Source organism: Coloeus monedula (assembly GCF_965178545.1).
Source record: "Coloeus monedula genome assembly, chromosome: 11".
Taxonomy (NCBI): domain Eukaryota; kingdom Metazoa; phylum Chordata; class Aves; order Passeriformes; family Corvidae; genus Coloeus; species Coloeus monedula.
In genome coordinates, this window is record NC_138791.1 from 5521478 (window position 1) to 5545392 (window position 23915).

The following is a 23915-nucleotide window of genomic DNA, read 5'->3' on the forward strand; positions in this document are numbered from 1 at the left end:
CCAGTAGAACTAAAAGAGTAATTTTAGTTCATGGCAGTGCTGAAATGCTTTATTGTGTAGCATTTCACTAAAACAGTCAGTAGCTAGGCAGCAGTAAATAATACATAATATTCTGTTGTTTGTGGCCTGTTTGTGGTTGATAACTAGTTTATTGTCAAAATGCTTAAGAGTATTTCTGTCCAACATAGTAGATAAAATGGTTCATTTTTTTTACCTAGAGTGAGAAAATAAATAAATTTAGGTAAACGTATTAAAATAGTTAAAATTTAATTACTTGTATCTGAAAGAAATTTAGAGCCATAAAAAAGAGAATCATAAAAATCCACTTTGCCTTGAGTTCTCTAACAGAAGCTGAGAACACAGTACCCAGCACACCCGTTGTCCGCTTTTGTCAGACACTTAGTGTGTATTAGTGTATTTTTTCACATCATGACAGAAGATGGAATTAATTCTCCTGAGAGAAAGAAAACTCATAGGATCTTTTCCTTCCACACCTTGGGAGACAAGCCTGTGTTTCCTTGGCTTTCTGGAATGCCAGGCTGAAAGACGAAATGAGGAACAATTTGAGTTTTTACTAAAAAGTAAGAAATTAAATAGGGCAGATCAGATGCTATGACTTTGCAAGCAATACATGGAGTGTTCATATTGTATAAGAGAGTTGAATCATTACATTTTTTTGTCTGTTAGCTTGGCCATATATTCAGTTCTTGCTTCCTAAGCACATTAGTGTGCTTTAAACCATCAAAGCTGACAAGGCTTGGCTTGGCTTGGCCGGCTAACTTTGAAGCAGCAGAACAAAAAAGGACCTGTAAATTGCTATTCTGGCAAAATTAGAGCTTTGTGAAATAGGAAAGCTTGTGGCAGACATGGAGGGCATTTTTGACTTTGTAGTTTTAATTCAGGAAACTTTTGCACGTGCATCTTTGCTTAGTGCTTACCTGCTATTGTTAGCATAAAGATAGAGCAAAGCCTTTCACTGGTACCTGGCATCTCTTTATTTCTGTGCTTGATTTTCCTCCTTTCACACGTTTCTAAATGCTTTTTTTTCTGCAGGACAAAGAAGATGTTCCAGTAGAAATGTCCAATGGAGAACCTGGTTGCCATTACTTTGAACAGCTCTGCTACAATGACATGTGGCTGAAGGTTGGGGACTGTGTCTTCATAAAGTCACATGGGCTCGTGCGGCCTCGTGTAGGAAGGTAGGGGCAGCTTCTTTGTTTGCAGTTTGCAGCTGTAAAAATAACTTGGACAAAAGAGGGGCTGGTTGCAAAAAAATATAAAAGAGGATGGGAAAAAATGTGAGTGAAGTGTTACAAGCTCTTGATAGATTGGGGTGGAAGTTTAGCTGCCTATTAAAAACCTGGTTCAGTTGTACAGTTGTAATTGGCTGTTCTGTACTCATTTTCTACTGATGGTCTTCCTGAACATCCTGCTGCCTCATTTGGGAGGAATGGCCTTGCATTTATGTTGCTGGTTTGGTTTCTTTCCAGAATTGAGAAGATGTGGGTGCGAGATGGAGCTGCATATTTCTTTGGTCCAATCTTTATACATCCTGAAGAAACTGAACATGAGCCAACTAAAATGTTCTACAAGAAGGAGGTGTTTTTGAGTAACTTGGAGGAGACCTGTCCCATGACTTGCATTTTGGGTAATTATTAACAGCTTTAAATCTGATGGACAATTTCTTTTCGTACACAATCTGAAGTGATTGAAGGCTATGTGTAGGCTTGATTCCAAGTATGTCTTTTTCATTGAGGGAGGGAGGAGAGATTATTCAGTGAGTTTCCAGTGTGCATTCCTGCCTATGGGACCTCTGGTGAGAATTTTCACTATAACAAAGCTTTTTTACAATAAGGGAATTGCATGTGTGATATAAAAGTGAACAGTTTGCAGCCAGAGAACAGAAAACTCCACTATTCTTGCTTATTAATATAATTACTCCAGTACATATTACCTGGGAAGTTGAAAGGAGGAGTAGGAGGTTGAAATCTGATTTGTTGCACCAGATGATGGCTGTGTACTTTGTTTTGGAGTTATGATGCTGTGATAAATACAGTAACTGACAGTGATCATGGGGGTTTGTTATTTTTGTGGGTTCTCTAGTTCTTTAAAAACATCCAAAAGCTGCATTAAGTTGCTGTAGGTTTCTTGTGAGTGGCATCATTTGGTTGGAATATCAATTGATGTATTTTCCATAGTTGCGCCAAATGCCAGGAATCTTCAGGCTTACAAGACAGGCAAAAAAATGGACTTTCCACACTTTCAACAAAAAGCCTGCAAGTGTGGCTGCCTTCTTACCCAGCTCTTTCATTTCTGCAGGAAAGTGTGTCGTTCTGTCATTCAAAGACTTCCTCTCCTGCAGACCAACAGAAATCTCTGAAAACGATGTTTTTCTTTGCGAGAGCCGCTACAACGAAAGCGACAAACAAATGAAGAAATTCAAAGGGTTGAAGAGGTTTTCACTCTCTGCGAAAGTTGTAGATGATGAAATATACTATTTTAGGTAAAAATGTGAGGGGAATGAGGGGGTCACATGAGCACTCTTTTGGATTGTGGTGGACTGGCAGCTAAGCCCCCACCCAGCCTCTTGGTCACTGCCCCACAGTGGAGTAGGGGAGAGAATCTAAAGGGCAGAAGAAAGAAAAACTCCTGGCTCAAGTTAAAGACAGTTGGAAAAGTGAAGCAAAGCTACATGCACAAACAGAGCAAAATAAGGAATTAATTCCCTACTTTCCATCAGCAGGCAGATGTTTAGTTGTTTCCTGGAAAGGAGGGCCTTGGCACGTGTGATGGTTACTTGGAAAGACAAATGCCATAACCCCGAATGTGCCCCTGTCCTCCTCCTTCCCCCAGCTTTTATTGCTGGGCATGGTGTCACACAGCATGGAATATCCCCTTGGCTGGTTTGGCTTAGCTATCCTGGTTGTCCCCCCTCCCAAATCACTGCCCAGCCCCAGCCTGCTGGGGCACAGAGTGGGGAAAAGGAAAGGCCTTGATGATGTGCCTACAACAGGATGTGTTAGCCACAGTGTTGTCTCACAGAGCCAAAACACAGCACCACTCAGCTGCTGTGCAGGGAACTAACCCCATCCCAGCCTGACCCAGGACATCCACAGAAATCACAGGTGTAATTTCAGCTAACCAGCTTTCAGCACTCTTGGGAGGAAGTTCAGACAGCATCAGTCTTTTTATGTTTGTTTATGTTACGGATGTTTGCTTTTTCTTCCCCTTACTTTAAGAAAAGTCGTTACTTTATCAAGTTGGTACATTCTCTTGGATATTGTGAAAATACTTAAGTCCTCAGTATGGGTCATGAAAATCTTTTGGTGAACATTCATATTAATAAAATAAAATACGAAGTTCTAGCTTAAGTAAAATGTGAAATGTAAGGAAGATGTAGTGTTAACTGCCTTCTATTGCAGAAATTAAGTATTTGTATTGAAATCCCCTTCTAACTCATAAAAAATCCTTCTAACAAGTGACTGGAATGAAACACTGGCCATAGACACAACATTAGTTCTGCTCAGGGTTCTGAATGGAAGCACAGGCACATCTCAAGTCACCATTGTTTCTATATTGCTCCATCATAAATGAAGAAAAGTTGATTTTCTCTTCAAAAATAAGTTCTTTCTCCTGTAAGGTATGAGTGTGTTCTCAGCTGCTTTTTGTCTTCCTCCTCCACCTTCCAGAAAACCCATAGTTCCTCAGAAAGAACCATCTCCTCTACTGGAAAAGAAGATTCAGCAGCTGGAAGCAAAATTTGCTGAGTTGGAAGGAGGTGATGAGGACATGGAGGAGATGGGAGAAGAGGAGGGTGATATGACTGAAACGCCTTCTATGCCTCAGCTTCAGCCCCCCTTAGCCAGTGATTTGGATATAATGCCTTATACTCCACCACAGGTAAGGATTTTCCTTCAGGAACCCTTAAACCTTTATATTCCACATTCTTTTCCCAATCCAAATGAAGAAAGGAACAGTAACATTTTATCATATACACACAAAAGATTTATATTTCAGTCTATGAGTATATGGAATAAATTACACAAAACAGTTTTGGCATATCCAATATGATATCCAGGTGATAGTGTTTAATTCCATTAAAATATTTCTAAAGGCAATCATTCAGCTGAGGAAAACCCAGGGTACATTTCTATATATTAGTGTTGTTTCTAACAATAAGGTTTCCTATGACGCTTGTTCAGAAGTATCAGGTCTTTATATAAAATTCAAATATAAACTTTCTTACACAAGCCCTGGGATTTGTGTAACTGAGTGTGGAAGTGGTGTGAGGAACTGCTTTAGCTGGAAATTCAACTAACCAAAAATGTTTGTTTGCCACTGGATTAAATCCTTTATCTCTGTCACCACACTCGCACATCCCAGCTAATGCCAGTCTTGAAGAGACAATGGGACTGATCTGCTGGGAGCAGGAGGGAGTTTCAGACACTTTGGTGACCAGCAATGTCGATTTCTGCTTCATTACACTGCAAGGATGTGACCCCGGGGTAGAAATGTGTTTGGATGTCATGAAAAAGTTGCTGGAGTTGAAAGCTTTTGCCTGGTTTAAGTGTGATGTTTGCCATGTGGGCAGCCACCAAGTGCATTCTCCCTTGCAAGGTTTCTCACCACTCTTGTTTAATGTGCTGAATTTTATAAGCAACATGAAAACTCTTGAAGAGTATTCCAAATAGAAATGGAATTTTATCTAGCAACTATTAAATCCCAGAACTTTTAAACTTTTTTTTTCTCCTGCCAACAAAGGAGCTCTTATAACACCTAAGGATGAGAGTAGACAAGACAAGTGAATATGTGGTATTGTGGGGCTTGACGGATAGGTGGGTGATGCTTTCCTGCTACAATTTGCTGTGAGTGGAGTCAAAGTACCTAAAAAAAAGATGGGCAGTTTCATTCTTTTCTTCAACAAAATGGCTGAGAAAAGGCATAGAAAGGGGGTCCTGCTTGATTTCTTCTTTCAGCAAGTCTGAAACTAAATAAGCAGCTATCTGACTGCGTTGGAAAAGACTGTTCCTTTGAAATTGTGTGTATGGGAGATGTAAAAGGACAGAGAATGCAAGAACCAAATTTGGAATTCTTATGGTTTCTCAAAGTCTTGTTTGCCCTTCCAAACTGGTGGGTAGGCTTTTCCATGAGATTACTGTTACCCAAACTGGTGCAAGAACTATAAAGGCTAGAACAGCTGGTGAACTTGTAGCTCTCTATTTGCAGATGTATCAGAGGCCAAATATAGAATTAGATTTCCTTATTTTTGATTTGAGAACTCTCCATCTGCCAGAGTGGGCTTGCCCAGGAAGTCAGGATGGAATTGTATGTATCCTGTGTGTCATCCCAGACCCTGTGTGGAGTTTTCTTCACTTCATCCACACAAGTTGTCTTTAGGTTCATAATGAAAACTTTGCAAGTTAGTACAGTGCAGTTTAGAATCACATTTACGTGGGCCTCAGTTCATCTTGCTTAAATTGATGAGCATCTTGGTATCCCTAAAACTTTGTTTTTAGCTCAGAGAAGAGTGTTGAACTGTGGGGTCAAAGCAGCAAGTAGAAGGAATCAGTAACATGGTCAGAATTTCAGGAGAGGAAGGAAACAGTTGAATATATTTTTATTTTCTTTTTTGCCTCCACCAGGTATTTGGAAACAATGACACTTTTCAAGATGTGACAGATTTGTAACATTTAGGGTATGAGAAAGGCCTTTTGAGGGTTTTGATGTGATGATACATTTATGGGTGTTACTGGTCAGACTACGGATGAATTATGGTCTCCTGTGACAAATTCAGGCGGAAGGGCCTTCAAAAAGGGGTTCCAGCTGTGGTATCTCAGTATAGAGATGTCAGAATAGATTAATTTTTTGATGGCTGAAAACATCAAGGAGCTCTCACCAGGAGCATCCATAGTAGGAAGAGCAAAGGAGCAGAATTTTTGTTACTCATCAACATAAGAACATGATGTGAACCTCTTGTGCAGGTAAACAGTAATCAACAATAAACTGGGCTTCGGTTTTTCAGTGAGAAATGGCTACTTGCATAAAGAGATGTGAGCACTGGAGAGAAAGGAAAGTCTGGCAGGCAAAATAGCATTTAGAAGGTGGAATGAGGGAGAGTGAGGATTGCAAAGGCTGAGGAAGAAGTGGGGAAGCATTTTCCTAAAATGTGTGATGGCAAATAAAATATTTTACTCAACTTGTGTTGGCAATGTCTCTGAACAGCTCCATGGATGAAATCTGTGACATAACACAATTCCTTGTGTTCTCTTCTGGCCTCCTCTTTTGTACACTTGTGGTCATAACTGCTTTTTCTCACAGTCCACTCCCAAGTCTGTTAAGGGCAGCACCAAGAAGGAGGGATCAAAAAGGAAGATCAACATGAGTGGGTACATCTTGTTTAGCAGCGAGATGAGAGCTGTGATTAAAGCTCAGCACCCAGACTACTCCTTTGGAGAGCTCAGCAGACTTGTAGGAACTGAATGGAGAAACTTGGAAGCAACAAAGAAAGCAGAATATGAAGGTAAGTAAAAACTGAGATGCTGAACTCTTTTCTGCCTTTTTTTCTTTCTCAACACTTTCTGTTGTTCAGATGACAGGCTTAATAAAAGAAAATATTTATGTTTGTGTTCTGGACATACCTTAATGAGAAGTTCGCATAGAGAGATGACTGAAGAGGAGCAAAGAGCATGTTTCAGTTATGTAGAGCACAACTGATAATTTAAATGTCTTTGCCACAAATAACCAAATTAACAAAGACCAAGAAAATGGGGACAAGTTAGAAGTAAGGGGGCATGAAGCCCCTGGGCTAGAAGTCAGTTGGAAAAATATTTTGTGAATGTTTCCTTAAGGACTGGGGGGAATTTTGGACAAGAAGCTCTTGAGAGCTGTAGCAGCAGGTAAGAAAGGCTTATAGGGGAGTGGGGAAAAGTTCATTACTAACAGTACTTAGAGTCCTAAGAGGCTTGTACTGTACTGTAAATATGACTTACTGTTCAGTACAGTATTAATCAACTGTTGTAACTGATTTTATTGAGAGATTTCATATCCTGAAGTAAGCCTAGGAATATTTCATAATCATGAGATACTTTAGACATATCTTTTGTCCCTTTCCTCCCTTCTTTTCCTTGATTCCTTCCCTCCTTTCCTTTCTTTGCCTCCCTCCTTTTCTTCCCTCCTTTCCTTCCATTCCTTCCCTCCCTTCTGATAAATAGTCATAGTGTTTTAACTTTTATTTGATTAAAATAAAACACAGCTGATCTTTAACAGCCAGCCCTTACCCAAGCCAAATACATGGGTTTAACATCCATAGTTATTTCTCTAGTTAATAGCATGTCAACACTATTAACTACTGTATTGATGCAATTTTATTGAAAGAAAATGCTCCTTTGGATAGGAACATTTCAACACCCTGGAAAGTTATGGCCCGATTAAGTTACAACTTTGAAAATGAGATTTGATAGGTTTTCCGCACACTCGTAACTTAAAGGCAGCTTTGATCTTGAGGCTGGAAGCTTGCATGCTGTCACTGTCCACTCTCAGCCACTTCAGTCCTTTCTGAATTTTCAGTAGCAGCTCTTTGCAGTTCTGGAGGGTAACACAGCACTCTTTGCTCTGTGCAAGTTTGCTCTGCAAATGCTGCGAAGGGAAACGGTAACGCTCTTTCTTTGTGAGAGTACTGGGGCCTTCTGTAGTTGCTTCCTTTTACACCCTTCTAGGTGCATGTATGATCTTTTTATTGGCAGATCCCTCCTTTACAGCCTCATCCATCAGCAGGAGGATGGCTGGCATGTTACTGCTTCCTTGCTTAGAGCAGCTTGAAGTCCTGCCCTTCTGCAGGAAGGCTCTGTTTGTCCACTGTGTTAATGATTGTCTGTGTGCTTCCATTTTAATCTTCCTTCTCAATTAAAATTTTCCAAAGCTTTTGGGGTTTGAGCTGCAGTTTTCCTGGCTTCGTGTCTACCCCGAACTAGACTTATTTTTGCTTTTTTGAGGGGTTGGGATGCGGTGACAAAGTGTCCAAACTGTGTTTGCTTACCGTATGTGGAAGGAGAGAAACTCCACTCCTTCCACTGTGAGGAGACAAAATTCATGTGTTCCCTGGTGTGGATGTGAGCCATGGAGCAGGGAGTGGGCATGGTTTGACGCCTCAGTGAAAAAGGGCTCTTCGTTTTCTGGTGAAAAGTAGTTTACATTTTAGATCTATTTTGACCCACTGAAAATTTCATTTGGTTTGTGTGCAGGGTATTAGTTGGTTTTTTAGCAATAGTTGAGTAAAGAAGAGGCTGTGTTGGAAGTGCCTGCATAGCTAGATAAAGTAAAATAAAAGAATGCATGGGATTGAGGAAAAGGCCTGTTTTAAGGAAAAACTGTTCAAAGCAGAGGGTCTCTCTCCTGTCTCTTGAGATGTGTTGGAAATGTTTGAATGATCTCAAGTCCTGGCCTATGTGATTTGGGTTTAGTATTGAGTGTTAGGGTGAATGCTCTAGGCTGAACTTTCAGATACCTCCTGCAGTTCCCTTTGGCAGTGTTACTCCATTTGTTAGTTCTGTGGCAGTCAGGGCATGGATAGGGGCTACATAAAACTTAAGTACTGTCCTACGTCGAGTCCCTCTTCAAACCTTAGCACTCTGAAGTCTGATAAAGCTGAACACTTAACAGTAATTTCTCATTCATCAGAGTGTCTCTTATGCTTTTGTCTGACCTTTTTTTTTTTTTTAGCTGGTCAAAAGTAGGTGAGAGTCAGAACAACTGCTTCATCTTTTCCCCAAGTGCTTGCTGTGCTCTGGAGAAGATAATCTCATTTTTCTGCTTCAGGATCTACCTTTAAATATCTTGTGTATTTTGTGCTCAATCACATCTAAGTTGCCTGTGTTAAATGTAGGAGTTTCTCTGCGTCGTCATCACTCCCTGTGATGCCATGAAGATTTTTTGCCTTTTCTTTTATACCCCTGTTATACCTTTTTTACAACTTCTGTATTCCTAGTGCTTTTTGCCTACATTCTTGGACTTGTTTGTCAAGCTAAGAGACTAAACATTTTAGAAGCTTCGTAGCTAGGGATCGGTGTGCCCCAGACCCCGATGCCCTCTCCAGAACACGTTCTGTAAACTAAGATAGAACCATCCAGGGGAAGGCTCCTTGGGGAGGGGGTCTCACTTGAGCCTCTCATTAGAGAATCTTTGATAGATATGCTAATTAATAAAACCTGTAATGTTATACCAGATCTTTTGGGGGGGGGTATTTGGCAAGGTGCATTTAGATGCATATGACCTGGACGTGTGCACCTAAGGATCCTTAAAATAAATACCAAGGTAAAATCCCTTTTCCCCTTCTAACCATGTTTGACTCTTGATTTTAAGACCAGGAAAAGGCATCACCTGAAATTGCAGAAGTGGGAAGAAGGAAGGAGGTGCCTTTGGAAATGAAACTGGTCTTTGAGTGTGTGGAAGTAGTGCTAGAAGCTGCACAAACAGGTTCTAGAGGAGTCCAAAGTGTGATAGACATTTGAAGTCATGTCCTAGGGGAAGCGAGTAACACTGGCAGGGTGCATAACTTAATCTCCTTGATGAACTTCTTCTTAGCCTTCCTTTGACAGAGGACCTTGATTGCTTGTTTAGTGGCAGTTTCTGTCTTTCACCAACTGCAAGAGAGCTCATAGCCCTGCATTCACTGTTGTTAAAAATTGCTGGAGATGTATCCTGCGTCCATTTATTCTTCCTTGTTCCTCATTGTGCCAGTCAGACACAACGTTCAGAGTATACAAAGCAGGGACTTGCACACCCCTAAAGCACCTGGAGTGTGGGCATTCAGTATATCTCCTTTTTGTTTGTTTGGGTTTTGTTTTTTTTTTTCTTCTTCCCATGACCCTTTGCCCTTCCCTTAATATAAAATTGTCCTCTGGTCAGATTACCCTGCAGTAGATCTTTTGTTCTTGCAGTCACAGTGAGAGACTTGATTGAGATAATGACCAGATTCATCGTACAAAGGACACACATGACCTCCAGTGAGCAGCACAATGTGAGTTAGACATCTTCAGAAAAAAAAAAAATGACTCATAGGGGACCAAACGGGGAAATGACAGAAAGAGGCAGAGAAAAGTATTTTTGGTTTATCAAACTGCTGCTTGTTATGTTCCAAAAGCTAAGGACCAATCTGCACTAGGGAAACTTTACAAATGCTCCCCGATTTTGCCACCACTTTTCAGCTGCATCAGTAGTAAAATATATGGGGAGCCCACAAATGACTGTGCCACCAGTTGGCACTGCTGTCTGCTCTTTGCAGCACACCTGGCAGATGTGGGGCTTCAATTCCCACAGCAGCTGGTAGAGGATCTGCCCAAGAGCTGCTGGCCTTGGCTGCACCTGGTTTGGCTGAGCCAGTGGTGTCAAAACAGGGAATGTTTTGCCATGTCCTAGTGCGGACCGAGCCTAGTGCTGGACTGCTGCTTCATGTTGGTAACACTGGTGTTATTATCATCAAATTTGTTCTTTAACTTTTTTAAATTTTTGTTTTATTATTTATTTTAATTATTTTAATTTTTTTTTTTTAGAAAGAGATAAAACTTTGCAGAATATTTTTCATGAAAGGTTCTCTAAAAGTCTTAGCTGCAGCCACATGAAATCAAATCATATGCTGTATAAAAAAGATTCATCTGTTCTACTTTATATTTGACTAAACTATGCCAGTGTCTGACTAGTCCTTTTTAATGAACAGATAATATTTTGAAATTCTGGGTTACAAAACAGAACTGAAAATCTAAAATACTTTTACAGAGCGGGCAGCTAAAGTTGCTGAGCAGCAGGAGAGAGAGCGAGCAGCACAGCAGCAGAATTCCTCCCCCCGGGCAGGCACTCCTGTCGGGGCTCTTATGGGGGTGGTGCCGCCACCAACACCAATGGGAATGCTCAATCAGCAGTTGACACCCGTTGCAGGTAAAACGTAGGAGCTATGACCATTTTTTCCTCATCCACTTTATCAACCCCCTTCATAACTCTGAACACTCTCTTGGGTCACGTTGGAAGCAAAAGCTCGAACTCTTCAGTCCTTCTTCATGATGAACATACCTAGTGCAGCGGTGGCCTGGTGTCCAGTGTTACTTGCTGCAGTGGAGAGTAGCCTCTGGAAAACGCAGGGAAGCGGGGTCCTCCTTGCAGTGGTCCTGTTCTGTTAGTGTGCAGTCGTGTTTATTCACTCTGCCTTGCAGAGTTCACCTTTAGCCCTGCTGTGGCAGGAGGGCAGCAGCTAAGTAGTCTTCTAGTGCATGCAGCATCTGTGGCAGTGGTAAAGCAGGAGGGAGATTGTTGGGGGTTTTATTGTCAGGGAGGTGAGAGGCCAACAGAGTCTAACCCAGATTTTAAATCCAAGCAAAAGTTTTGTAGAATTGCCTCTTAGGCACTGGTAAGCAGAGCAGACCAGGATCTAGAGCCATTGCAGAAACAAAGACAAAATGACAACATTGCTGGTTTTATCAGGTTATTTTTCAGAATAGAACTGAGCTTGGAGAACTCTTCCACGAGGTCCCTGTTGCTGGGTGTTGAGCTCGTTACCAGTTGTAATCCGGCTTGATTTCATAGGGAGTATGCTCGGAGTAAGTATTTTCAGGATCAGATCTGAAGACAATGTAGTCCACTGAAGATTCTTGTATGGAAATCAGCCATACATGGGTGAGAAAATTATTTAGGTGTGACCTGATAGGTTGCTTTCCTTTCCCAGTTTCTATTTAAAATAAGAATTAAATTGCTTCAGTCAAGGTCAAAATAGTTCCGAGTAGATAAAAATGAGTATTTGGAGGGTTTTGATTTGAGTTTCGGGGTCTTTTTGACTTTCCCTTAAGACATTCCAATTATTCCATTTGTTCTTTTGTCATTTTTCTTTTTCTTTCTCATCTCACAGGCTGTGGCCTTATTTCGAGCTGACAGCCTTGAAGCTTTTTTCATCATGGTCTCTAAATCCCTTTTTCAGTAAATAGGCTGCATGGATGTTTAACTGAAGGCACATTCCTTAGTTGGTTCATGATCTCCAGGTTACAAAGCATTTGTTTTCACTGAGTTGCATTTTTCTTCTGGCTTTTTTTCGCTGTTTGTGGTAATTTCCCTCTGAACTGTTTGCAGTTGGTGTATGTTTGTGTGTGTGTGTATGTACACTTACCTGTGCGTATATGAAGGAAAAGGGTGGGGGGGGATGAGTTCCCCAGTGCTGATCTCTTTTGTGAATAATTTACTTCGATCTAGAATATGTAGAAATATCATCCTCTTGTGGTTGTGTTTTCTTGGTTTGATTCTTGGGTTTTTTGGCACTGAGTCACTTTTTGAATTTTTGGAGGCAGGTGTTGATGGGCAGTAATACTTGCTATTAACACTTCCTTAAAACTTTGCAAAAACGTGCATTCTGCAAGCTACACATGCTACCTTATTTCCTGTGACAGCAAACCTTGATTTCAGACCATTGTCTTACTCAAGCAGATCAACACTCAAGGCTCTTCACTTTGGCTTTGGGAAATAACTTCCTTAAAGTAGATGATGGAGCAGATCCTTTTAAACTCTTACTACTTTTGTGGCCCATTTGAAAAACATGGTCTTTCATCTTTTGGTTTTCACAAGTCCTACTTGGAAGTATCTTGTTCTGGTTGGACCTCTCACATCCTCCTCCATCCCTGGATTGCTTTTCTCTAGTTCAGAGAGCTTCTCCATCACAGAACTTCTTCATGGCCCACGGGTCCAGGAAATCTGGAAGCCTTCTAAGATGAGTTTCTCTTAGCGTGCAGCACTTTAGTGTCTTCTACATTTAGGTAAAGTTTACTTAATCTTCTGTCATTATGATAAGAAACAGAAAAACAAGTAATTTCAAAGACATCGTGAACCATAGTTGTAGGAGCTGGAAATAGTTTGGCCATGTTTGCTAGTTTAAAATAAAAGTTTGCAATTCATACATGGGGTAAGAAAGTGGCTGCTCTTATTCAAAACGAGCTACAAGAACTGATTTCTCATGGAGATTTGATGGCACCTTTATTAACCAGTTGTTGAGTATTTTAATTGGAAATGTAGAAAGAAGGTTCCATGACTGATAAATATGGGTTTAATTCCTTGGAGGGTTTTTTGTTTGTTTTAAAGCTTCAAAAGTGCATGTAACTGCACTGAAGGTGTGTCAGCAGCTCGGGGTGCCCTGGAGGTACCAGGCAGTAGGTACAGTGAGAAAGCCCTTTATGCCAAGGAGGCTTTTGTTGTTTTTCTTCTTTTACTTTTCTCCATTGGAAATAAGGATTTCCCTGTAATAAGGAGGTACACATAAGGTTCCAGATATTTGAAATAGGTACCTAAGGCATATTTAATGTGTCAGTCTAGGTGTCCTGTGGAAAGTGAAGGCTCGAGGGAGATTAGTTCTTTATTTTCTTGGTGTTTTCTCCATGTAAAGCTTTTGGGATTAGAGATTATTCACTATTGTAACTTCCTGAGGAAGCAACAGGTTTAGCTTTTATTTTGGAACTGCTCCTCCTGTTTAGATCCTGAGCTTGCAACAACTCTGTTCTCAGTCAGAATTGGTGAGAGTTTTTGGCCAGTCTCACTCCAGAAATCTCTGTTTTGGAAGTTCCTTTTCTGAATTACAGGGAGTGTGGTAAAGACTTGGTGGTTTCTTGGAACAGACTATAGAAGCCCCAGAAAATCTGCATTTCTACTTACCTCATCTCTCTAGACCTCCTTCTGTCCTCTGTCATCTTTTCATTGTCTTTCCAACCCCTCTCCTTGCTTACCTGGCAATGCATCCATTTAAATTAAACATTCCAGGGCCTAACAAGCATAGTGCAGTTACACTGTGTAGGTTCACTTCATGGATAGCAGCAAATCTGAGCCGAAGCCAGAAAAAGCTCTCCATTTTCTTGCCTCACATGCAGAAAACTAGATTTTTGAGCAGCAGCACAATACAGTGTTTGCAGTGTCACTGGTTTTCCTATAAAGACACCTTGAAGACATGGACAGTGAAATTCTGTGAGGGGGTGCCCCTTTTAAGTCCTTTCACTAAAGTTTAATGCCATGAGTGTAAATTATTGCAGCCCAGCACACCCAAGTGTAAAATTTGTATTACTGCCTTAATTCGTACTGGAGATGGTTTAATAAAAATCACCCATCGCTGCCATTAGTTTCAAGTATGTGAATGTTGTAGGGCTTTTGTGCATCAGTTTTGCATGTGTACTGCAGGAAAATGTCTGGGGTTTTATTTTTGTGGCCTCAGAGCAGGGCTGTCCGTGGGGCTGGCAAGTTAGTGTTGTGTTTGTAATCTGTATGCAGATGGCAGAGCTTTAAGCTGTATTAAAACTGCTTGCATTAGTAACATTTAATTGTGGCTGAATTTATTCCTTGTGTTAACATACCTGAGTATTCAACATTTATTGCCCCGTGAGAAGCATACAAATACACTAAATACTAATTCATCAAAAGTATAGTGTTTCATATTTACAGCTTTTATTTATTTTTAGGGTTTGTTTTTTTTTCTTGCAAGATACTAATTGTAGTATTGTCTTGCTGTACTAAAGGTGCTTTTTTTTGTGTGTGTGTGTGTGGATAGTGCATGTCTGTGCATACTGTGTAGACCATATTGCATGTTATTGATGCATGTTTGAAATTTGTTGTGTCCTTCAAGGCATGATAAGTGGCTATCCACCGGTGCTGCCACCTTTGCAGGGCCCAGTTGATGGCATTGTTAGCATGGGCAGCATGCAGCCACTTCACCCAGGGGTGCCCCCACCCCACCAACTCCCGCCAGGTATGCCAGGCATCCCAGGCATCCCACCACCCGGTAAGAACCTCATCCTCATTCCCTCTGTATTTCATTGTCATGTACTTGGTTTAACCTGTTGTTACAGGAGTTCTCTGCAGCTTGTTCAGTTCGTGGCTTTGGTTTGTGAGCAGCAGCACTGCTGAATATGACGGGTGTGCAAAACAGTGACACAACAGCATATCCAGTAAACCCTCAGGGAAAGGGTACTGGAGGAATGTGGTGCTGCTCCAGCAGGAGTTTTGTTCCAGCCAAAAAAATCTTGATGATTGTGCATGAGTTTATCAGAAGTGTGAAAAGCTGAAATCAGCCTGTTCATATCCTTATGTCATTTGAACAGCATCCCTACACTCATCCTTTTCGTATTTGAAATGGGCTTATAAATGAAATCTATTGTTCTCATTCCTTACCAAAGTCTTTTTCAGTGTGTTAATGTCAGACTGCACTGAAATGAGCCCTGGTCATGTAAAACTCCTCGGCCACCAGGGCACTGATGTGTTACTGTAAAACTGTGTTCAGATTAAAGCTTGCTGATAGAACAGTGACTGCAAATATGTAGGGACAAGGTGGAGTCAGTATTCTATGTGGCCAAATTTTGAATTGATTTTTGAGAGCATTTCTACTACATTACCTGTATTTTTGCCACACTTTTGATGAAAAGTGAGGCTAAATGAAATGAATCTTTTGCCAGTGTTAATGCCATTAGTATGTCCCCATTAAGGGGAAAAACACTCATCTGCCTTCTGGTCCTGTTTTCTGCTGATTCATTTTTTACCTCTGATAACTCATGTGCCTGTGTAAAAGATGTGCATCCCTATGTTCAGCAGTTGAACAAGCTGTGGACAAAATGGTCTCATTTGTCTCCCCCTACCCCCTTGCAACTGTGTTTATCAGAAGCTCTGTTAAGAATTTTATCTGTATGTAAATTATTTGAGTTGGGGAGCTTTTGTTTGCTTGCCTGGTGTTTATGAGATCCATCAGTACTACGTGTGCAGCTTGGCTGGAGTGCACGATTCCCTGCGATGGCACCTAGAGGCAGCAGGACAACAGCTGTGCTGTGACACTTAGCACACACCAGCCAAACGTGTGGGAGGTGAATCCAGGACAGTGCATCCCTTTGAAGGGCTTTTCCCACTGCAGTGGGCTGGATGGATCGTGTTTAAAACTGACAGGATGTGGATTAGCAAAGAAACAATGCCTGGGAATGGAGGAGCACTGGTGAAGTGGTGCTGAACTGGGCACTGCAGGCGAAGGGTGGAGCCGTGCTCTGATGCGGGCGAGGGGAGGGTGCCCTCCTCCAGACCCTTTCCCTTTGGACCAAAAATATTTCCACAGCTTGTGTTACCAATGTTTTTCCCAACTTCTGACATACTCTACAGATGCATTTAAAATGGGAGCTGTGATCAAATAGAAAGTGCATTTGAAAAACACTTTAGTGTGTGAAACCCAGTGGCACATCTTTTGATCACTGATACAGAAATCATGCATTTAATTCATGTAAATTAAACCCTCAGGAAGAGCACAGTTAGTCTGCAGCTTTTCCAGTGAATGAACATGAGAAGTGGCACAAACAGAAAGAAAAGCAGCAGCAGCACATAACTTTAATTTTTTTCAGACCAAAGCATCTGTATGTAAAATATCAGGAACTGCATGATTCTCATTTAGATCTGTACATTTTTGTATGTAAGACTGACACAGTTGTGCTGCATTCTGTGCAGTAGGGAAAAGTCCCAATATGCTTGAGAAAAATCACTTTTATTTTTTTGACACTGATTTCAAATACTAATTGTTCTATATTTAAGGCTATTGAATTTATCCTGCTGTGAATGTATTTTACAAAACTGAACACAAGGAAATGTTAAATGTTGCTAAAGCAGATTAGCATTTCCTTTCTTAAAGGACTACAGGAAGATCCTGTCAAGCCAAAGGTGTATATTATAAATGAAAAAGTGCAGTCAGGCAATCACTAAGTAACGTGAAAAAAACCTGAAAAGCAAAAACTATTCACTTTGCATTTCTCTAATTAAAATAATTCAACAGGCCACGTATCAGTGTTTGGTGGTTGTCATGCTGGCTTTTTTCTTTTTTTTTCTTTCATTCAGAAACCTGTGAAGTTTTTTACTGGGGGCAAGGGGAATATTTGAATGTTGTACATCTCCTTAAAATAACTGTGAGCAGTGATATCAAAGTATAAGTTCTTACTATAGAAGACCAAAGAGAGGTATTTGTCACTGCTCTGAAGTAAGACTAATTATTTTATATTTTGGAATATAGGTGTTATAGGCCAAAATGTGTCCCCCATGGTAGGCACTCCAGCACCAGGAGCAAGTCCTTTTGGACAGCAGGTGAGTCATTCTTGCATTATTTATGAGGCTTTAAGGCTCAGAATCAGCATTTGAGCAACATCCCAGTTCAGACATGTAGGGAATCACATAGACTTTCTCAGGGAGAACAGAAATGAAATGTTCTGATGTGTTTAGAACCAGTTAATATCTCACACTCAGAGGGTGTGTCTGTATTTGATGGTTGAATTGCTGTTGGGCTTGGGAGGTTTGTCCAGTGAGGTAACTTCAGTATAAACAACGCAGTGTTTCCTCTTAGTTTTCTACTAAACTGAGTCATTTCAGCACACTGTGAAACTGGTGGTAATTTAGGTTCTGCATGCTTTGTGACACAGAGGATGCTGCCCATTTTATCAGCTGTTGATGAGTAGGTGAAAAATACTTATATTTCACAACCTGGTAAAGCAGATGTTCATTGGCAGTTCTGAATTTGTGAGTTTGGGTAACTGTGATGATCAGTTGTTCCTTGTCAGTGATTAATGCAGATAAACTGTTCAAAACATCTCCAATTTTATTGACTAAATTTTTGCATCATGAAGAGAAATGTGATTTTGGCTTGAGGGTGTAAAGAAAGGGAGGGAGAGTGGCTATGCACAGCCAGATAGTGATAGAATGAAGGGGAATGGTTTTAAACTAAAAGAGGAGAGAGGTTTAGATTAGATGCTGGGAAGAAGTTATTTATTCAGAGGCCTTGGCCCAGGTTGCCCAAGAAGCTGTGGCTGCTCCATCGTTGGAAATGTTCAAGGCAAGGTTGGATGGGGCTTGGAGCAACCTGGGATAGTGGAGGTGTCTCTGCACATGGCAGGGGGTTGGAAGGAGATGAGCTTTAAGGGCTCTTCCAACCCAAACCATTTCAGGACTCTGTGAGAACCAGAAGTTGAGTAAGTGGTAAAGTGCTGATGTCATGACATTGAGTTATTCCAGACCATGGGATGTCTGTGCTCAGTTCTCAGTAGTGCTGGTTAATGACAGTGGTAGGAATTCTTCTGTGTGTCTGGGAATTCTCCTGCCTGAGATTTTTGCCTGACAGCGATTCTGTGGAAATATCCCAGTCGTCCAAGGATCTGTGTTAATTTGGATTAGAGGTTTTAAATTCTGCACTTCACGGACCACAGTATTTCAGATCAAGTTGGAGAAATAAAAAGGAGATGGAAGGTGTGACTAAGGTTAGTAGGAGAGAAGAGATATGGTGATGATAACCAGAGTATGTTTACATAGATCAGAAATATGAACAGTATCTGTGCAGTATGAATATGGTTGGTTTGTACTTCCTCTCTCTGTGCATCTCCTGGCCAAAGCGGGCGTCTCGAGGGAGATTTTCTCAGGCCTTTGCACATAACCTCACTTGAAACTCCATTGCATGAGGATGCCCCGGAGCTCGGGGGCTCCCTGCAGCCCCCCCGTGTGACCTCTCTCCGGCTTTGCCGTTGCAGATCGGAATCCTGGGCCCGCCGGGCCAGCAGGCCCCGCCGCCGTACCCCGGGCAGAGCCCCGCCAGCCAGCCCGTCATGCAGCAGCCCAGCACCCCCATGTTCGTCTCCCCTCCACCAAAGACACAGAGGCTCCTCCATTCTGAAGCCTACCTGAAATACATTGAGGGGCTCAGTGCTGAGTCAAACAGCATCAGCAAGTGGGACCAGACCCTTGCAGGTAAGGCTTTGGGTTCCTTGTAACCCATTATTTTTGCTTTTATAGAAAATGCAGTGTAAATCTGCTGTTTGCTTATTAAAATATATACATGTAATTAATTCCTAAAGACAAATCAACAGACTGAGAATATTTATGTTATCCACAGGCTAATTCCACCAGTGTTGTATAAACCTAAGAATCAATGGTATGGGCTTACATACAAAGAGCAAAAGTAGACTACCTAATACTATAGAGTTATATTTGCCTTTTTCTACAATAAACCGGTAGATAATTGGGCCATTTCTTGGATTTTCCAGCACGAAGACGAGACGTGCACTTGTCCAAGGAGCAGGAGAGCCGCCTCCCCTCGCACTGGTTGAAGAGCAAAGGGGCTCACACCACCATGGCCGACGCGTTGTGGCGCCTGCGGGATCTGATGCTGCGGGACACCCTGAACATCCGCCAGGCCTACAACCTGGAGAATGTGTAGGCACAGCAACGCTCCTGCCTCAGGAGTTCATGGGACAATAGCTGGTCTAGTTACTGGGTGGGAAGAGATAACCAACAATAATTTGTATTGCATTTTACTGTACATTGCAAGACCATTTTTATATAAGGACACTTTTAATAAGCATATTTCACTTTTTGTTATATTAAGTTGACTTTATCAAATACACAGATTTTTTGCATATGTTTCCTTTGTTTGAAAGGCGATTTCATAATTGGTTGAGTGTAGTCAAGGATTCATCTTTCTTATACTTTATTGCTGAGAATCTGATGCCATTGTTTTTTTATAAAAAAAAAAAAAAGGAAAACAAAGTATTTACAGATTGATACAGTGGAATGTGAATTAGTCATAGTTTACATCCTATAAGAATGTGTGTACCTGTGCTTGTGTGTGCTGGCCACTTCGGGCAGAGCTCTCGCTCCGATGTGAACAGGGAGGATCTCTTAAAAGAAGCTAAAGGTAAGATGTGCTTTGGCACTAAGGAACTTTGGCATTCCAAGTCAACACTGAGGTGGCTGAGTGGGCCACAGCAGCCCTGGAAGTGCTGGTGTGGACGGGACAAGGGTGTCTTGACTGCTCATGTTGTCCAGTCCTGTCCAGTTATTTAACTGTGTAGCCAAGGCTATTGTGATCCTAAATCATTAACACAATCCCTGTGCTGGCAGGCCCTTAGAGGGGAAGTGTTTCATCTGCCATGGCCTGTGCTGGGGGTTCTGTGATGTCCCCAACACCCAGCAGTGGGACAGGAAAGCTCCTTCCCTGAGAGATTTTGTCCGTGCTGGGAGAGGCTTGCAGAACTTGGAACCAGCCCAGGTCTTGGAAGGTAAGTTAAGGGAGAAAAGTGGAGTTGTTTTGTTAGTGAAGTAACATGTTGGTTTTTTAAATTCACACATACTCTGTTCATGATTGGGCATTGTAAGACATTTTTGTATGCTTTCTTTAAGTGTATTCATTAACCTTAGTGAAAGTTTTGCAATGCAAATTTGAGTGAAATCTGATGCTTAAATTAACTTGAAAGTAAAATACTACTGTATGGTATGGTATGTGTAAGGTCAGCATACCCAGTACATTGGAAAAACAGAGTGCTTGCATTGCAGCCTTCAAAGGGTTTGGGGTTTTTTTCTTTTTTTTTTTTAATCTAAGTAAAGTAGGTATCGACTCTTCTTGCCAAATTTCAAGGTTGTGGCTGCCTTCTGCTAAAGACTTACCTGTCCTCGTAACTAACCAACCTTTTGGACTACAAAGTTATTTGTTTAAAGGTAAATCCTTTCATTTATTTAATTTTGAAAAAAAATAATACTTTTGGATTGCTTTAAGTAACTGGGAAAGCTCTATGAATTTGGAAAAAGTCAGCAGGAATGTGGGCAGTGCAACTCAGCCCAAATGAACTGATTGACTGAGACACTTCATTTATGCTAGAGATGTTCATCATGTGCAAATGAGTTTTAAAGTCTGTTAGTACAGAACATTTTCATTTCAGTATATTTGGCAGAAGGTTAAATTAAATATTTTCCTTCAAATACTGGGCATCTTGGGGTTTGTTTTGCTGAAGTAATTAATACTCATGAGGGAAGTGACACTTGCAAGTATAAACTGTGATTTAATTTTACTGGCCAATTCCTCTCCCTCTCCTATTGCAATCCTCCAGTCATTGCACAAAATACCCCAGGTAATTACAAATAGGCACTTAAAGATAGTTTAGGTCAGATGTGCAATGGATGTGAAGGAAATGGAGCAAAACAACATAGAGGGAAATGACAGTTTTGAACTCTACAAGTAACACACCCACGGTACAGAAAATCTTTACTGGCCTTTGCAAATGACCAATTTTATTTAATAAAGTAGAAGTTGAATAGTCTTAGACCACCTCTATAAAATGTGTTTAAGTTACCGTAGGTTTTGCAGGTTTTAGCCACAAAGATGGGACGTTGAAGTGAATCAGGCAGCAAAATCCTAGTTTTTGAGCATTTGGAACTATCATGGATTGTACTAATACACCACCAGATTCTCCTACTTCTCAGCATTAACAAAAATTACACCAAAGAACCTGGGATGAATTTTAATTAAATTATTGTTTTATTTATTTTCTTTTGAGGACTGGATGGGACTCCCTTTGGAGCCTGTATAACTCAGATGTTTAATTTATCTGAAGGTCAGTGATGAGCAGACGTGCAGCACTGGCTCTCTCCTGCCGAGCAGCTGAATCCCTCCTTTCAGTGCTCTTTCTGGCCCAGGAGCAAGAGATTGGAAGTGCAAACAAAACCTGGCTCCTCCCTCAAGGCAGTGCAGAGCACTACCACTAAGCCACTGGGCTGGCCCTGATCAATTATTTTAAGCCTTATTTATTTCAAAATCGTTTCTCTCTATACTGGAGACATTTCAGTCGATTGCAGTGAAATTTAGGATATAATGGCTACAGTCTAGAATTCAAAACCAGCAAAAGAAACTTTTCTCACTCTGGTTTAAAAGGAAAAAAAAAAAGAAGACATGTTTGTCTGTCTCTTTTTCTCTCTTTGTGGGTGTTTGAACCCCTCATCTGTTTTTCACTGCCGTTCATTGTACTGGCATAAACAAAACTTTCATATTAAAATTAAAGGATGTGTGGGCAATGGTTGGCTTCTGTGAGAGTGGAAAATAGATAAAACTAGGACAGGTATTTTCATAAACCAGTTGGAGACAACTAATGATTATTTGTTCTCTTCCTCAGTCCTTCCCTTCCATGAGAAAACTTACTGTTTGTGTAAAAATTCAAAATGTTGATGTTGGTGACTTTTTTTCAGCATATGTTTTTGTACCTGGTTTATCCATGCTTGGCTTTTCATTAGATCTTGTACTCCTGAAGGCTGAGCTGCTAACCAGGTTTATAACATGTATGTACCATCACTTTGTTTACCTGAGTCTTTTTAATTTGAATAAAAATAGTTTGCAAAGTGTTTTGGATTAACCAGGTTTGAGTGTTCCATTAAGACTTCTGTGAGGATTTTATTTCAAGTAGTTCTGGCTGCTGCTGATCCAGTCCTTGATACATGTGTGCTTGTGTATGGATAAAATACCCTTTTTCTGTTGTCCTGTGTATTGTGAGATGTGCCTGCAGGTGATAAGAATAGGGATCTTGAAAACTCAGCCATAATGAGCATGAACAAGGAACCTTAAAAACATGTGAAGCATTGGGAACCAGCTGAGTGGAGGTGATAAGATTCAGTCAGTCCCAGATGCCCCCATATTAATTGGTTTGAAAATAAACAGCAAGCCTTAATTTCATCTGGAAGCTAATGTGGTTCAGGACTGTCTTCCATGTAGCTGTTTATTAGAGGAAATCAGATTAGTAATTTGGAAAAAACATCTTTTACACAATTAAATTAGAACCAAGGATAGAAATCTTCTGTACAAACTGCAAGAAAAATTAAGTGATAGGAACCTCTCAAGGTGCCTGGCATAAAATTTACAGAGGGCTATTTAAACAATCAGAACAGAGCATTATATTTAATTAACACACATTCATGTTTTCAACCCAGGGGATAAATGCTGCCTCTTACACAGGCTGCCAGCTTCACAAGACTTATACCCTTCTGTTGCAGTTGCCCAGAGGAAACTAATTCTAATGATCCTCCACATCTTACTTGCTCAGTCTGAGATAGTAAAGATGAACCATAAATGTATGTAGCTCCCTCTTGGCTGCAAGTGCACAAAACTGAAGTTTCAGAATGGTTGGGCACGGAACATTGTGTAAGGAATGGGCTCTGATTCAGTGATACACATGAAACTTTGATTAATAAAATAAAACCTTATGTTCATTTTGCCAACTGCATTTTCCAGCAAGTCTAATTTGACCCTCATCTTTGGTGTGAAGCACCAGTATCCAGTACTGATTTCAGGAAGTTCCTCAGGAACAGCATTCATCCCACCAGTGCCTGGAAGATTTTGTCCTCTTTCTCTGAAGGAGCTGGGGATGGCCATGACCAGAGTGCAGGTACAGTCTGGATCTGTGCATTAAATCCATAGTGAAAGCACGCCTCCACTGATGACAGGAAGAGTTTTGCTCCAAGGCAAAATTCCCCAATACATCAGATGGCTGTTACTTCCTTTGGCTGCATTTGAAAAGCTTGGACAAAACTCTGCTGCAGCCCTGTGCCAGGGAGGAGTGCAGGCTGGGCACAAACACCCTTCCTGAACTTCTTTCACCTCTTCCTTGGCTCACCACTGGTTTTTCAGTAGACAGCTGCCTCCTTGTGTGCACAGCTGCAGGGGAATGATCAACAGATCCATTTTTTCCACAGACTCATCCTGGACTGGCGGTGAAATTGTCCCCTCTCTGATGCTGGAGCAGTGAGCAGCACTGCTTGAATGTAGGTATCACTGTTGGTTTGCAGATGAGTTCTTACTGCTGCTGCCTTACTGAGTTGGAATTTTCCATGCTCGGTATCCATCTTGCCCTGACTTGCAGAGTTTGGAAAGCTTGCAGCAGGAATGCTTTGCTGGGTCTCACTCAGAAGCTGCTGCTGTGGCCATTGCAGAACACATGAAAACGCTGTTGGTCAGTGTGGAGCCACGCTCCAGGCGGACACCGGCTGAATTCCCTGCTGAATTCCCTGCAGGAGGAAGGGATGTGCTCAGCCCTGGAGCTGGCAAGGGCTTGGCAGGGCTAGAAGTGAAAGCTGTGACCCTGGCT

General features: G+C 41.3%; 1 protein-coding gene across 13 annotated transcripts in view; it reads left to right on the forward strand.

The window, feature by feature from the left end:
* Positions 1 to 22217, forward strand: part of PBRM1 (polybromo 1) — a 56623-nt gene extending 34406 nt beyond the window's left edge. For 8 of the 13 annotated variants that reach the window (XM_082288566.1, XM_082288576.1, XM_082288572.1 and 5 more), the window contains 9 exons: positions 1054 to 1199; positions 1491 to 1648; positions 2320 to 2503; positions 3690 to 3900; positions 6319 to 6520; positions 14633 to 14788; positions 17042 to 17112; positions 18543 to 18759; positions 19056 to 22216. In XM_082288566.1, the coding sequence (XP_082144692.1) occupies positions 1054 to 1199; positions 1491 to 1648; positions 2320 to 2503; positions 3690 to 3900; positions 6319 to 6520; positions 14633 to 14788; positions 17042 to 17112; positions 18543 to 18759; positions 19056 to 19228 (1518 nt within the window). In that variant the 3' untranslated portion in view covers positions 19229 to 22216. Of the gene's footprint in view, positions 1 to 1053; positions 1200 to 1490; positions 1649 to 2319; positions 2504 to 3689; positions 3901 to 6318; positions 6521 to 10770; positions 10930 to 14632; positions 14789 to 17041; positions 17113 to 18542; positions 18760 to 19055 lie in introns of all 13 variants that reach the window. The other 5 variants (XM_082288578.1, XM_082288567.1, XM_082288570.1 and 2 more) reach the window with 2 other exon arrangements.
* Positions 22218 to 23915: the final 1698 nt, after the last annotated feature.